Source organism: Xenopus laevis, chromosome 5S, assembly GCF_017654675.1.
Source record: "Xenopus laevis strain J_2021 chromosome 5S, Xenopus_laevis_v10.1, whole genome shotgun sequence".
NCBI classification, from domain to species: Eukaryota; Metazoa; Chordata; class Amphibia; order Anura; family Pipidae; genus Xenopus; species Xenopus laevis.
The window spans coordinates 21,830,239-21,847,883 of record NC_054380.1 but is presented as its reverse complement, the minus strand read 5'-3'; the positions used below and the strand labels follow the sequence as shown (position 1 = coordinate 21,847,883).

The following is a 17,645-nucleotide window of genomic DNA, read 5'->3' as shown; positions in this document are numbered from 1 at the left end:
CACACCAGAGGCTTTTCATATCAGGCACACATACACACCAGCATTTGTTCTCCTTTAAACATGTTGTTACACAATTTTCTTCTTTCCAGTTTCTCTTGTAGGGGGAATTCAACCTATTTGTAATTCGTCAATTTCTGTGTAATTTCGCGCATGTTGCAAACCGGCAAACTGATCCAACTGCGCATGAGCAGAAATACCGATCTCTCCGTCAGCTTACAGAGATCGTGGAAGATGGACGCGTGGAACTCCGCTGGAAGAATCTGCGCCAAGGGGTAAGTATGGAGTATGGGGGATCTCCCCAGGGGGGTAGTTAGCCTGGGGGGAGGAGGGAGGGGGTCTACCTGGGGTGGGGGGTACAGGTTTTTTTACGAACAGGTTGAATTCTCCTTTAAGTAGGCACAACTTCCTTGGGACATTGGATCCCACCTAACCGACTAGTGGTCCGGTATATACTCCACCCGTATACCCCCACTCTCCAATAGTGGCCCAATACCTTCAGGGTGATACCCCTCCACTCTTCCAGGTTAGGCCCTTTTTATCCAAATCCTGGCCTGTAGCCTCGTTGTCCTTCCTACCTAGTCCTAAACTATCACTGGTTCCCTCACTTACGGAGTTCCCGTAGGAAACTAATTCCACTTTCCTCCTTGATGGGGCCACAACTGCCCTTGCTAAATATCCTCACTATCTCGTGCAACTAGTGCTCGCTCAACTTATGATCTTTCCTTCTCTAACTTTTCCTGTCTACCGTTGGGGTCTTCACTCACCAGCCAGGTGACCTTGGGCGGGGGATCTCCTTTTATAGCCCTTCTGTGTCCTACATTGGCCTCTGGTGGCCGGGGTAGAAATTACACTTCAACTAAACTATAACTCTACACAAATTACACCCAACAATTTTAAACACATACATTTTACATACATGTACATTTTTGTCACTCAAAAAGATAACATTCCAATCACATCGCTTTACACACTGTGTTGCAGACATCACAGCGGGGAGGTCGGGCCGGACAAACTGCTGACGGGGCACATTCACATACACAGGACGGGTCAAGGTTAGGGCATCCCTTTGACTGAAGATCAGACACAAAAATTCAACTAAAGCAACATCTGATGAGCGTCTATAGAAGATTTGCTGTGTCATGTCGCGGGCCGGAGAACTCAATGAAAACCCATGATCCTCACTGTATTGGAGATGAGACTCTGGATTTATTGCTCCTCTCGAGGCAACGGTTTGTGTACAGTTACATTGAATTAAGCAAACATGGAAACTTGGGAATATGTGAGATATAGGGACCCCATGAGGTCCTAATTCATATAAAATTTCAATAAATATTGGTACAACAGGTCAACCTCTAGACATTTTGGAGGCCTGAAAAATAATTTGCTTTGGAGCCCAGTAATAGCTAGTTCCGCCAGTGGACAAAACATACACAAGTGTGCAAAGTACAATTTCAGATGCAAACGACTGTGTTTGTTACCCGAAATGCAATGTTTTCCACATACCGGTATTTGCAGCAGAATCGTGGCATTATAACATTTCCAGAGCAGCAGTGTGCTGACTGATAGGTTAAAACGGATGCATTTGTTTGTAAATTGGGAGCACGTTTCAGCTGGAATGGGGATCATGGTGTTACAGGGGACCTGTCACCTTATTAAACAATGCCAGATCCTATCAGTGTCGGACTGGGATGCCAGGGACCCACCAGAAAACCTTAGACCGTGGGCCCACTTTCCAAACTATTATTCCTCCTCTTCTCACTCAACCTCTTTATTCTCCTAGTCTTTTATCTCTACATACTATAATCTATTCTTCCATTATTAAGCCTCTTTTTCCCATGAATAAATAGGGAATGACCATGAAATAGACCAAATGATTAGAAGCAAGAGGCCCACCGACACCTGGGCCCACCGGGAGTTTTCCTGGTATCCCGGTGGGCCAGTCCGACACTAGATCCTATGTTATGATGTTAGCCAAGTAAAATAAACTCAAGTTACACTAAATAAATTATTTCAATCAATTTGTGGAAACTGTTAATAAAGACAAGCTTTAGATCATGCCAACATCTTGTTTTTATGTAAAGGTGGCCATACACGTGCAGATTAAAGCTGCTGAGGTTCCCGACAGGTCCTCCTGATCGATATCAGACCAAAAATCAGGCAGATATCGATCGGTCAAGTTTGATTTTCTCCACAATCCAGGACTGCATCTTCTAGTTTTAAATGCATTTATAACTATAACTAAAAGACCACCAAATGACTCCAAATAGGTTCTAGGAGGTCTGCCATAGGCTAAAACAGCAATTCGTCAGATTTTAGATATAGGTTTTAGTATATGATAAATTTCGACTTTTTTTTAAATTCTAATCTAATTTTGGCCTATTTGACAGTCGAAGTACGAAGTAGCTCGAAATTCGATTATATTTTTTTTACCTCTAATTTTCACTTCGGCCTTTTATAAATCTACCCCTTAGTAGGGGAGTTTTTGAATGCAGGTACCTATAATGAGTAGAGTCACAAGATGTCATATACTGCCCCGGAGGCCGCAATCTCTTGCACCCCTTAGTGTGCTCAATTGCCAGCACTTGTGCACCCTGGGCTGTTGTTCTTTGCACAGAGTACTGTACCCCACACTGTGGGCAGAGTGCAAAAAAATGCCCGTGGGGCATTTTAAATGACACAAACACCCTTGCATCCATCTGAATTACCCTTTAATTTGTAAACTAGTGGTATTGTTGCTAAATATGGCAAAAGCAGTTAATGTTGGTAAATTCATGATATTTTGCATAATACAGCAAACGTTTATAGGTCATTGTTCATCCCCCCACCCTTATATAAGTGGCAACACTGAAACCTACATACTATGACTACTGATAAAACACAAACCTCAGCCTGCTTTGGGCTAATATGGGAGGAGCTAAATCAAGAAATGTCAGCTTACACTGATTTTAACTTTGCGCACTTTGTATAATATCCTTGTACAGGTATGGGAACTCTTATCCAGAATGATTGGGCCCTGAATATTTCTGTAATTTGGACTTCCATACCTTTAGTCTACTAGAAAATCATATAAACATTAAATAAACCTAATAGGCTGGCTTTGCTTCCAATAAGGATTAATTATATTAATTGTTATAGTTGGGATCAAGTACAAGCTACTGTTTTCATATTACAGAGAAAAAGGAAATCATTTTTAAAGATTTGGATTATTTGATTATAATGGAGTCTATGAGAGGCACCCTTTCCGTAATCTGGAGCTTTCTGGATAACAGGTTTCCGGATAACGGGTCCAATACCTGTATATCATGAAACTAACTACAAAATATTCCTCGATGCTGACTAATGAGTTAGAAGTGCGAGCAGCAGTGTGATGTAAGGAATAACCAGCAGAGGAACAGGCTGGGATTTGTCACTGTTGGAGGAATAAAGTAGCCACCTGCACTGCTTCAAGTCTGCTGCTCCATTAATGGATCCCATTAAAATCAAGCAGATTTAATTAAGTACATGTCCTGGAAAACACTTGGCAAATCTAAATGAAACACTAAGCAGTTATCCATTATGAAGCAAAGTAGCACAACATCAATTAACTCCGCACAGCCATTAAGTTCAGACGTCGCAGGAACATGAGCAGCCGAGAGGTTCAGCGGGTGATTGTACGGCACAAAGTGCATAAAGGGCCAAATATATAAATAAACACAAGTATAGGATATGGGATTTCCTGTAATTAGTTTTAATGATCACCCATGTGCTTCGTCCCCAAATTCCCCCTTATAAATTAGTTTGCATTTATGATCAGTGCTAGGAAATAATCTAATAAATATATATAATCTATATAAAAATATATATAATCTAATAAAAAATTATTTGGAACTTTCTTGATAACGGGTTTCTGGATAACAGATCCAATACCTATATATATATATATATATATATATATATATATATATATATATATATATATATATATATATATATATATATATATATATATATATATATATATATATATATATAGGTTTCTGGATAACGGATCCAATACCTATATATATATAAATATATATATATATATATATATATATATATATATATATATATATCCAGAAACTAAAAATGATTTCCTGTTTCTCTGTAATAATAAAACAGTAGCTTGTACTTGATCCCAACTAAGATATAATTAATCCTTATTGGAAGCAAAACCAGCCTATTTGGAACTTTCTTGATAACGGGTTTCTGGATAACAGATCCAACACCTATATATATATATATATATATATATATATATATATATATATATATATATATATATATATATATATATAGGTTTCTGGATAACGGATCCAATACCTATATATATATAAATATATAAATAAATATATATATATATATATATATATATCCAGAAACCCGTTATCAAGAAAGTTCCAAATTATGGAATGGCTCCCATAGACTCCATTTTATCCAAATAATCCAAATTTTTAAAAATGATTTCCTGTTTCTCTGTAATAATAAAACAGTAACTTGTACTTGATCCCAACTAAGATATAATTAATCCTTATTGGAAGCAAAACCAGCCTATTGGGTTTTTTTTAATGTTTAAATGATTTTCTAGTAAACAAATTTATGGACAGATCAGTGATCAAGAAAGCCCCAGGTCCCAAACAGTCTGGATAAAAGGTCCCATACATGTATATTTAATAATATACAGGTATGGGATCCGTATCCGGGAATCCGTTATCCAGAAAGCTCTAAATTACAGAAAGGCCGTCTTCCCGTAGACTCCATTTTATCCAAATAATCTAAATGTTCAATTATGATTTCTCTGTAATAATAAAACAGTAGCTTGTACTTGATCCCAACTAAGATATAATTAACCTTTATTTAAAGCAGAATCAGCCTATTGAGTTTATTTAATGTTTACATGGTTTTCCAAATTATGGAAAGTGCCATTATCTGGAAAACCCCAGGTCCCGAGCATAACAGGACCCATACTTGTATTAAACATGTACTGTGTAGCTGAGCATGCTGGGATCAGTAGTTCACCATCAGCTGGGAAACTACATAACGGACCAAGCGACCCTCTCTGGTTAATTATTATACAAATTCCTGCCATTCAATAGTCACATTTCTCATCTTTTTAACTGCTGACGTTTGACACTGACCCCGCTGATCTTACAAATTCAATCACTTTTGCTTGTTTGCAAATAAAATGCAGAAGGTTTAGCAAAGTGACAAACAGAAACTCAAACCACATGGTCATATTTCCCTTCTGGGCCTTTTTGCCTGGTGTCCTGCCGGACAGTCCAACCCTGAACACGGCTCCATAGCAATCCCTTTATAGCTCGGTCAAAATAAATACAGGAATGCGACCTATTATCCAGAATGCTCGGGACCTGGGGCTTTCTGGATAGTGGATCTTTCCATAATTTGGATCTTCACTTCTTAAGACAGCCTTTCCATAATGTGGAGCTTTCTGGATAATGGGTTTCCAGATCCGGATCCTATACCGGTATTGCACTTGTTTTGCACATATACAGAGCATCAGTCTGACGGTATCCCTTTAAGTGTTTTCCAGCCTCTGCTGACAGGGACATTCCTGTTAAAGAACTTGTTTCTCAATAATTTTAATATTCAGTCTCTGCATTTGGCAACTGGGTCTTTTGAAAAAATTAAATCCTGGCTGAACGCTCGGTAACAGGATGAATAAAGCAGCGAGAGAGGCGAATGTGTAACTTTTGTGGTAGGTGGGTAAATATTATGGGCTTGTTTATGTATAATTATCATTTACCTGTAAGGCTAATTGCACCTGAGCAATTCTTATCAAAAATTAATTTCTTAATTGTAATTTGCCAACTACATTAGTTACTAAAAAGGTAGATAATGTCTCTAGTGATTGAATGGCTGTAACTCACACTGCTGTAGCCAATCACCTCCTCTCGCACAGCCCTAATTCACTCCCATAGCCACTGCTACTATAGGTACCATCCTTACTACACCTGCTATCCCACAGTCACACTCCCTTCCCAGAGACTATTATCCACTGTTACTATAGGCACCATCTCTCCCTACTATACCTGCTATCCCACAGTCACACTCCCTTCCCAGAGACTATTATCCCACTGTTACTATAGACACTGTCTCTCCCTACTATACCTGCTATCCCACAGTCACACTCCCTTCCCAGAGACTATTATCCCACTGTTACTATAGACACTGTCTCTCCCTACTATACCTGCTATCCCACAGTCACACTCCCTTCCCAGAGACTATTATCCCACTGTTACTATAGGCACCATCCTTACTACACCTGCTATCCCACAGTCACAGTACCTTCCCTTAGACTATTATCCCACTGTTACTATAGGCACCATCTCTCCCTAATATACCTGCTATTCCACAGTCACACTCCCTTCCTAGAGACTATTATCCAACTGTTACAATAGACACCATCTCTCCCTACTATACCTGCTATCCCACAGTCACACTCCCTTCCCAGAGACTATTATCCCACTGTTACTATAGGCACCATCTCTCCCTACTATACCTGCTATCCCACAGTCACACTCCCTTCCCAGAGACTATTATTCCTCTGTTACTATAGGCACCATCCTTACAACACCTGCTATCCCACAGTCACAGTACCTTCCCTTAGACCAGTGATCCCCGACCAGTAGCTTGTGAGCAACATGTTGCTCTTCAACCCCTTGGATGTTGCTCCCAGTGGCCTCAAAGCAAGTGCTTATTTTTGAATTGGAGGCTTGGTGGCAAGTTTTGGTTGTATAAAAACCAGGTGCACAGCCAAACATAGACTCAATGTAGGATGACAATTCACATTGGGGCTACAAAATGGCCAATCACAGCCCTTATATAGCATCCCAAGAACATTTTTCATGCTAGTGTTGCTCTCCAACTCCTTTTATTTCTGAATGTTGCCCACAGATGAAAAAGGTTGGGGACCCCTGCCTTAGACTATTATCCCACTGTTACTCTAGGCACCATCTCTCCTTAATATACCTGCTATCCCACAGTCACAGTACCTTCCCTTAGACCAGGGGTCCCCAAACTTTTTTTAACCGTGAGCCACATTCAAAAATAAAAAGAGTTGGGGAGCAACACAGGCATTCAATAAGTTCCTTGGGTGCCAAATAAGGGCTGTGATTGGCCATTTGGTAGCCCCTATGTGGACTGGCAGCCTACAGGAGACTCTATTTGACAGTAAACCTGGTTTTTATGCAACCAAAACTTGCCTCCAAGCCTGGAATTCAAAAATAAGCACCAGCTTTGAGGCCACTGAGGGCAAAATCCAAGGGGTTGGAGAGCAACATGTTGCTCGCAAGCTACTGGTTGGGGATCACTGCCTTAGACTATTATCCCACTGTTACTCTAGGCACCATCTCTCCCTACTATACCTGCTATCCCACAGTCACACTCCCTTCCCAGAGACTATTATCCCCACTGTTACTATAGGCACCATCTCTCCCTACTATACCTGCTATCCCACAGTCACACTCCCTTCCCAGAGACTATTATCCCCACTGTTACTATAGGCACCATCTCTCCCTACTATACCTGCTATCCCACAGTCACACTCCCTTCCCAGAGACTATTATCCCACTGTTACTATAGGCACCATCTCTCCTTACTATACCTGCTATCCCACAGTCACAGTCCCTTCCGCAATGCAAATTTCCTCTGTTACCATTTACTGAACTGACAACCCACTAGCTGTTGTATTGAACTATCTGATGCCCTCCAGTTGCTAGGTTATGATTAGGTTAGATACTGATCAGCCAGACTAGAAAACCCTGTTGGGTGGGCGAGTGAGACCCTTGTATTTAAGCTACTCTCTGGCTCAGACAATCTAATTGATTTGGTTCCCTGCCTGAAAGAACAGATCAAGGTCTGATAATTGTGTCAAACAATGGGATCCAGCTATCTAGGGCCAGAGGGTAACCCAAATGTCTCTGGGTTCCAATGTCATAGAAGACTCTTAGCAACAGTTCTCAGTTTCCAGAGCCACCATATCAGTTATAGAAAATGTTCCACTAGGCAACAGGAGAAGCAGAAAATGCCCAGGAACTTGCGATGCTCATGAATATGAATAAGTCTCAGACAGTAGGACATTGAGCAGCTCAAGGCCAATTCATTGCTTTTCCAACCCCTCTTGTCTCACTCAGTGAGATACATAATAGGTACAGGTTTGGGGTGATCTGCAATGTTAAATGTCAAATTTATACAAATTGTTTCACAAAACTATTGGCAGCAGTTTCGCCCCAAACTGACTAAAATGTTCCAGTTACAAACAATTATTTTATTTTATCTGCACAAAGCAAATCAACTTGGCAATACAGACTGGTGTATTAATTACCAAGTTCCATTTCTAATCACAATGTAATATAGAGGTTTTTATTATTCATAAAACAACAAATTTGAAATCATGAAATAAAAGACTATTAACCACTAAGCTGAGGTACCAGCACCCAATGTTGTACTGCAAATAGCTCCGAAAAACACCCCCCCCCCCCCTAGGTCTTGTTTCTTATTTATTAAAGTCTGAGGGAAAACAAACCTTGATTTTTTTTGGTGATTTATTAAAGTCTGTATAAAAAAATACGCCAACCCAGATCTGCAGAGATCATGTAGAAGTCAATGGCAGACGTCCTGAAGATTTCCTGATCTGTGCTGGGTTTCCGAAAAAGTCGCGGTATTTGGGTGTCAAATCTGAAAAACTTGTGGATTCTGATTTTTTTCCAACTTATCAAGACTTTTTCCGCACAAGAATTTTTCAGGTAATTTTAATGATAAATGGGGGGGGGGGAAGTCGTGTGGATTTTGGTTAGAGAGGCTTTCCAAAAATAGTGAGATCAATTTGGATTTTGATAAATAACCCCCCTATGATTAAGGTCCATGTGCAGCACATTCTCTATGCACTCGGCTATACTCTCTACCTATTATCTGCAAAAGTCTTTGGCGCTGCTACTTTAAGGGTAAAGAAAGACACACGCTAAGATTCGGGAAGATTTAGTCGCCCGGTGACAAATCGCCTCTTCTTCGCGCGACTAATCTCCCCGAAAAGCCTTTAGAATCTAAATCGCCGGCGGGATAGCACTCGGAGTGATTCGTTTTCTGAAACGAATAAGGAAACTTTGGTCCAATTCGGAAAACGAATCGCTCCGAGTGCCAATCAGCCGGAGATTTAGATTATAGCTGTGAGAAGGCTTTTCGGGGAGATTTAGTCGCCCGGTGATAAATCGGCTCTTCTTCGGACGACTAAATTTCCCCGAATCTTAGCGTGTGCCCTTGTTTTTAAGTTTTACACGATATACATTGTGAAGCCGACAAAACCCATAGTGATCACAGAGATTGTACTGCCCAATTACTGCCCAATTCAGTTGGCCATACACATTACAATTACAATCTTTTGTTTTCTTTACTGATGTTAAGAGACACACAGGTACAAACGATAGAATTCAAGCTGACAATTCAGCATTTATATCAATTTCCAGGCGCCTCTTTTTGCCATTCTGACAAGACAACTGATATCCAAGGCAGATATCCGTCTCCTCTCCTGGTCTCCCACATACAGACTGGATCTTATAGGAGTCTGATGGGACAGAGATCTCAGTCACAACCCTCAGTCTGACAGGACAGAGATCTTGGAACAGAATGAGGCAATTACAGGGATCACACAACAGAAAGTGAGTCTGATAAAAGAACAATCTTTGCAAGTTGATAATGTGATGTGAAGGGAATCATCCAACTCACAGTGAGTGTCAGCCGACAAGGACCTTTCTATCAACACTGAGTCTGATGGTGCAGAGATTTTATTATCCACAGCCCATTTTACATTGTAACAATGATACAACCCAATGGGAAGATTGTATAGATAGTATAGTGGTCGCACACAAGGCAAAGTGAAGTCTAAAGACACATCGATCACACAAGCCAAAGTCTATTCATTCTAGAAATCACACACAACCCAAAGTGAGTCTGTTATAGAGATCACATAAGCCAGAGTCTATTACAGTCATCGTACACAACCCAAATGAGTCTGGGATCGTACATAAAAGGGATCGTACATAAAAGGGATCGTACATAAAAGGGATCGTACATAAAAGGGATCGTACACAGCTCAAAGTGATCCCGATGGCGATCAAAGGACAAGGCGGTGATCAGACACAGCGATCTTACCTTTTCTTCTCTTTATCGGCCGTCATGGTGAGAGGTGCTGGATAATCCCAGAGGGAGAGTCCAAATGTCGGGGAGCAGAGTTGGTAGCCGAGGAGCAGAGTTGGTAGCCGAGGAGCAGAGTTGGTAGCCGGGGCGCAGAGTTGGTAGCCGGGGAGCAGAGGGGCAAGTGCAGCGGTGGGAGAGCCCGGGGCAGGCAATACAGTCTCAGGTCACTGCTGAGGATTGTACAGCCGCTCGGTGGGCGCTGGTCGGAGACAAGTTCGCTCAGAGACCGTCGCGCAGTGAATCCTCAGTCGGACACAAGGTAAAACAGAGTTGCGCTCCTGCAGCTTCCCCTGGTGTCCGGGCGGGTGGGGGAGAGTCTCAGTCCCCGGGTCCCTTCCTACAGCTCGTCCTGTCGGTACAACTGCATCTGGCGCCTCTCTCATTGGCGGCCTCCGCCGACTCCCCAGCCGCCGCCCCGCCCACACCAGCGACTCCTCTCGCTCTGATCAGAGTCGGACCGGTCAGTGCAGCGGAGCAGGGTCTGGGGACCTCCAGGGTCACATGTTATTCACTCTCTGCTGCTGCTGCTGCTGCTCTTCTTCTTCCTACAGACTTTACTTTGTCATTCCTACAGCCTCACCTGCCTCTCATCATCACCTTCACCATCTTCATCATTATTATCATTATTAATATAATTATTATGTTATTATTTTTATTATCATCACTATTATTATTATTATTATTATTGCATTATTATTATTATTATTATTATTATTATTATTATTATTATTATTATTATTATTGTAACATATTATTATTAACATATTAACATATATTATTATTATTATTATTATTATCATAATCATTATTATTATCATTATTATTATCACCATTATTATTATTATTTTATTATTATTATCATTATTATTATTATTATTATTATTATTATTTTATTATTATTATTATTATTATGATAATCATAATTATGATTATCATCATAATTATTATCATTATTATTATCATGATCATTAGTTTTATTATCGTTTGGCGAATTTCACGGGGAATTCGAGAAATTCATGGTGAAACGGGACAAATTTGCCCATCACTAAAAGGCACCCAATCAAAAGTCGATGAGCCGACCGGTATCCAAGTCTTCTGCCGATATTAGTCGGCTCTTTTCCCGCCATACACGCACTGAATATTGTGCAAAAAGATTTTCCTACTATATTATCTGTGCGTCTATGGCCACCTTTCGTTTTCACTAGCCATATCAGATCCCGATCTATTTCTCCAGAACTGCTGCTACCAGCACATAGAGTGTCAGCTCTGGGCACCCAGTAGTACAGAGGAGAGAAAAGCTTCAGAAAAAAAAGCAGCAGCAACAACATATTCTGCAGATTTTGATATTTTTTTTTGGTGCAGGAACAAAACAAATGAGTTCCCTTACTAGAGAAAAACACTGGATCTGGGGTCTCAGTGAGTTGTGTTCCTGGGGCCCTAAGGGTCAACCTTTTGTGGCCCCAGGGTTAATCTCCACAGGCTGCTGGGTAGTGACAGTAAAGCTGGCCATAGACTCAAAGATCCTCTTGTTTAGCGACATCGTCAAACGAGTGGATCTTTCCCCGATATGCCACTAACGGCATGGCTATATCGGGGGTAATTCGGATTTTCGGGCGTATGGTCGAATTACAATACGCCAAGTGGCTCCGATGGGTCGGTCAAGTAAAAATCAAACCTTCCCGATCGATATCGTAGCCAGATATCGATCGGGAAGACCCGTTAGATGCCCCCATACACGGGCAGATAAGCTGTCAAATTGGTCTAAACGACTGACATCGGCAGCTTTATCTGCCCGATGGCCACCTTAAACCACATGATCACTTTAAAGAGAACTGTAAGCACTTAATTAGGAATAAAGATATTGTACCTACAATGCCCACAGTCACAGAAATCAGAGTCAATCACATTACACTGCCTGCAGCTCAGCTGTACCTAATAAAGTAGGGATCATAGCTAGATTTCCCCCAAATCAGTGTACAGGTATGGGATCCATTATCCGAAAACCCATTATACAAAAAGATCTGAATTATGGAAAGGCCTTCTCCCATAGACTCCATTTTATCCAAATAATTCAAATTTTTAAAAATGATTTCATTTTTCCCTATAATAATAAAACAGTAGCTTGTACTTGATCCCAACTAAAATATAATTAATCCTTATTGGCAAGACCAGCCTATTGGGTTTACTTAATGTTTACATGATGTTCTAGTAGACTTAAGATATTAAGATCCAAATTACAGAAGATCTTTTATCCAGAAAGCCCCAGGTTCTGGGTAACAGGTCCCATACCTGTAAATATAACATAGTAGACCTATAATATCAGCATGGAAAGCCTTTCCTCCACTTATGATCTGCAGGGGTGTAACTAGATGTTACTGGGCTCCACAGCAAATTAAGTTTTGGGCTGCAAAATGTCCAGAGGCTGACCTGTTTTACCAATATTTACATTGAAATTGCTCATTAATTAGGGCCTTATGGGGCCCCAATACTGCCTGGGCCCCTCTGCAGCCGCTGGGTCTGCTTCTTCTGTAGTTACTCCCCTGATGATCTGGCTAGTTCTAATCATGAGCTGCATTACCAATTACAAGTGTTACACAGTCAGACCAGAATTATTCATTTTCCAGGGACAGGGAAAAAAAAATAAAATCTGAGAAAACATAAAATATGGGTTTTTCTATAAAAACAATTTTAAAAAAATGCAAGAAAAGTCACATTGACATGGAGGGGGGATGAGTTTTTAAGGAAAATTACATGAATTGCTTAAAATCCAGGCAGTGTCCCAGTGAAATGCTTTAGAATATGAAATGACTGTAAGAAATAATAAATAATGTAAAACATGCAAAATGCAAGAAATCCAGGTTTCTAACGGTTGGAGCTACTTATGATCCAGGTATGGAGGCCAGGTATGGATCTGCCACAAAGTAAAGTTGCCAGTTGTTGTAAAACAACCTCCCATTGAGTGCAACACGTCTTGCACATTTTTTGTCATTTCACAAATTTTCCAGTGGTTTTTCAGGATTTTTTGCCAGATGGGACATTTTTGCTCACCGTCAGATGGCAGCAGGTCCGGACTGAGAATAAAAATAGGCCCTGGCATTTCAGGTACACAGAGGCCCAATCACCCCTCATACAGGCCCAAACAGCCCCACCAGCCCACTAAATACTGACTTTCTATGGGACCTTATAGCAGCCCCTCTGGCATTTGCCAGAACTCACAGATTGCCAGTCTGGGCCTGGATGGCAGGTAAGTGATTATGGAGCAAGGGAATGGGCAGGTTTTTTTTTTTTTTTTTTTGCCACAAATTCAACATGAGTATTTCTGCAGAGCTGACCCCAGGAAGCAATACCCAGCACATGGCAACTCGTGCACTATATTAGACCTACAGCCTTAAAATTAGGGATGCATCAAATCTATTATTTGGGATTGGGCCGAATCCGCGAATAATTGGTGAAAGATTCGGCCGTATACCGAACTGAATCCTAATTTGCATATGCAAATTAGGGGCATGAAAGGAAAAAGGGGAAAAAAAATCTTCTTTTGTGATGAAAAGTCACGTGATTTTCCTACCTAATTGACATATGGAAATTAGGATTTGGATTCGGTTTGGCCAGGCACAAGGATTCGGCCGAATCCTGCTGAAAAAGAGCTAATCCTGGCCAAATCCCGAACCGAATCCTGGATTAGGTGCATCCCTACTTGAAATACATGTCCATGGAATCCTTTGGGCAGTGGGGTGACAACATGCACCCAGGTTCCAAGGCTTCTGGATAATAGAACCTTTATGAAGCATGGCAGAAACTCTTTTCACACTGGGCTCCACTGGGTAAGAGAATTCTTTATTCCTACTCTTCCTTCCAGTGCAATGAGCCTTCTATATCTAAATGCTCCTTCTGCCACAATAAAAGTAGATTTCATTATGCAGGGAAATATGAAAAGGAAAGGAGATTGCAACTATTTCCAGCCCAGTTCCTTTTTATAAAAAAATCTATTAACCCATGTGCAACAACTAATAGCTAATAAGTAATTTAGACTTTCATTTTTATATATTTTAAATAAAATGCATATCTGTTTAAAGTAGCTGGTGCTTGTGCTAATAACTGTGGTTTCTAGGCTTTGTCCCAAACTGGATAAATAAAAGACAGTTACAAGTAACAGCTCATGATCTTCTCATGTGACATAAGCCTCAAATGTCCCCTGGAGTTACTTGGTTCACTTTCCGTTTAATTATCCCATTCCGGGGATGTTAGCTCCTGCTAAAATCCAGAATTAAGCCTTTTGTTTAAGGAGATACAGAAGGGTGTAACACATGGGCCAGTCCCATTGCATTGCAGTACAGATGGTTCAGACTTAAGTGAGTTCAGTGGAAATGTGACTAACAGTTCTGGTTTCATAGACAATAAAACTGCGCCGCTGCATGTTGTACTGTCCTGGGTGACTTTGCTCTTAGTGTCAGAAGCCTCAGATCGTATTCTGCTCACTCGCTGCGATGAAGAAAACATTTCTCCTTCTGGGTGTATTTATAAATATCAATTTCCACTGTCCATGGTTTTAAGGTTAATATATTATTGTAATCAGATACCATCCCAAATAACATGCAAAACCTTCCTACGTAGGTAAATTGTTTACTTGATCCCTTATCCAGGAGTAGTGGTAGAACTGGTTATTCCTGTGAGCAAAATCAGAGATGTGACGGCAACTCTTGCAAATTGTCCTTTCAGATAACAACAAAGTAATTCTGGCACAGAGATCCTCTTAATAAGCATGGCATTTGTAATGGGAGAGTAGTAGCTGCCATCATGTGCTCAAGCTTCTTCTTTAGAGTATGTAGGGTCACGGATATCACAGTGAGTTGATACAAAGGGAGTGTGACTGTGGGATAGCAGGTATAGTAGGGAGAGATGGTGCCTATAGTAACAGTGGATAATAGTCTCTGGGAAGGGAGTGTGACTGTGGGATAGCAGGTATAGTAGGGAGAGATGGTGCCTATAGTAACAGTGGGATAATAGTCTCTGGGAAGGGAGTGTGACTGTGGGATAGCAGGTATAGTAGGGAGAGATGGTGCCTATAGTAACAGTGGGATAATAGTCTCTGGGAAGGGAGTGTGACTGTGGGATAGCAGGTATAGTAGGGAGAGATGGTGCCTATAGTAACAGTGGATAATAGTCTCTGGGAAGGGAGTGTGACTGTGGGATAGCAGGTATAGTAGGGAGAGATGGTGCCTATAGTAACAGTGGATAATAGTCTCTGGGAAGGGAGTGTGACTGTGGGATAGCAGGTATAGTAGGGAGAGATGGTGCCTATAGTAACAGTGGGATAATAGTCTCTGGGAAGGGAGTGTGACTGTGGGATAGCAGGTATAGTAGGGAAAGATGGTGTCTATAGTAACAGTGGTTAATAGTCTCTGGGAAGGGAGTGTGACTATGGGATAGCAGGTATAGTAAACCCTCTGCAAAAATCAGGGAGATTATCCCTTTGTTGTCTTTTTACTGCCCCAGCAAGTTGCATTTTTCTGCCATAGGAAGTAACCGGAGAAGGTTTTGCTCCAGGTTTAGTAACCCATAGAAACAAATTAGCATAGCAGTTAGTATTTACACTAGTTACTATGAGTTACTATCCCTGAAGGAATCTGAATGTCAAAAACTTGAAAAATTCCAGGGTTTTTTAAGATAAGATCCAAATTTTTAGTGAAAAAAAACCCCTTAAATTTTCGAGATTTATTATTTATCTGGAAAAAGTCCAAATCCGAATATCCAGCATCTCAGACCTGCCGAGTTTGTGTATACAGGTATGGGATCCATTATCCGGAAACCCGTTATCCAGAAAGTTCCGAATTACGGAAAGGCAGTCTCCCATAGACTCCATTATAATAAAAGAATTTAAATTTTTAAAAACGAATTTCTTTTTCTCTATAGTAATAAAGCAGTAGCTTATACTTGATCTAAGCTAAGTTATAATTAATCCTTATTGGAAGCAAAACCAGCCTATTGGGTTTATTTAATGTTTACATCATTTTCCTAAGGTGTGAAGATCCAAATTACAGAAAGACCCATTATCCGGAAAGCCCCAGGTCCCGAGCATTCTGGATAATAGGTCCCATACCTGTATAAGTTAATGGGAGAGGTTCCTTTCTTATTTGGAAATTTCTGTGGTCTGCACTAGAATTAGCCCGAAAAGCTGACTATTTCGGACATTTTGGGCCACAATCCGAAAATTTGTGCTTTTCAGCAATATGCCCAAAAAAATCTAGCGATTCGGGAAAAAACCTAGAACAAAACATACAATTCTGATTTTTCACTCGATTTTAGTGAGTTTGTCCCCAATCCCCGATTAAATTGTGCTTTTTTAATACTAAATCGTGGATTTTAGTTTGGTTGGACTTTTTTTATTTAAATACTCAGAGAAATTTGGATTTAGATAAATAAGGCCCGAAATGTGTAGGCTTACAGAGCATTTGTTTTTTTAGATGGAGTCAGTGACCCCTATTTGAAAGCTGGAAAGAGTCAGAAGAAGAAGGCAAATACTAAATTTATATATACTAAAAATAAACAATGAAGACCAATTGAAAAGTTGCTTAGAATTGGCCATTTAAAAAAAAATACTAAGGGGCTGATTCACTAAATTCGAGTGAAGGATTCGAAGTAAAAAAACTTTGAATTTCGAAGTATTTTTTGGGCTACTTCGACCATCGAATGGGCTACTTCGACCTTCGACTACGACTATGACTTCGAATCGAACTTAAAATCGTTGACTATTCGACCATTCGATAGTCGAAGTACTGTCTCTTTAAAAAAAACTTCGACCCCCTACTTCGGCAGCTAAAAGCTACCGAAGTCAATGTTAGCCTATGGGGAAGGTCCCCATAGGCTTTCCTAAGTTTTTTTGATCTAAGGATATTCCTTCGATCGTTGGATTAAAATCCTTCGAATCGTTCGATTCGAAGGATTTAATCGTTCGATCGAAGGAATAATCCTTCGATCGTACGATCGCAGAATTTGCACTAAATCCTTCGACTTCGATATTCGAAGTCGAAGGATTTCAATTCCTAGTCGAATATCGAGGGTTAATTAACCCTCGATATTCGACTCTTAATGAATCAGCCCCTAAAAGTTTACTAAAAAGGGTGGGGTCACTTTTAAGTGAACTTTTAGTATTTTTTTAAATTGGCCAATTCTAAGCAACTTTTCATTTGGTCTTCATTATTTATTTTTAGTATATATAAATTTAGTATTTGCCTCCTTTTTCTTCTGACTCATTCCAGCTTTCAAATGTATAGTAGGGAGTGTTCTGAGTGCCATCCTGCCGGCGGGAAGACAGTTCAGGGAGATTAGTCGCCCGAAGAAGAAGAAGCGATATGTCGATGGGCGACTAATCTCCCGAAATAGCGGCGTGTGTCTCTGCCCTAAACTGTGGCATT

General features: G+C 40.5%; 1 protein-coding gene across 3 annotated transcripts in view; it reads right to left on the bottom strand.

Annotated features, from left to right (window-relative positions):
* epas1.S (endothelial PAS domain protein 1 S homeolog) overlaps positions 1–10,679 on the bottom strand; it is a 74,830-nt gene extending 64,151 nt beyond the window's left edge. The window contains exons 1-2 of one of the 3 annotated variants that reach the window (XM_041564004.1): positions 10,316–10,679; positions 10,186–10,275 (exon numbers count right to left, since the gene is read on the bottom strand). In XM_041564004.1, coding sequence (XP_041419938.1) covers positions 10,186–10,211 — 26 coding nt within the window. In that variant the 5' untranslated portion in view covers positions 10,212–10,275; positions 10,316–10,679. 3 annotated transcript variants of the gene reach the window in all.
* Positions 10,680–17,645: the final 6,966 nt, after the last annotated feature.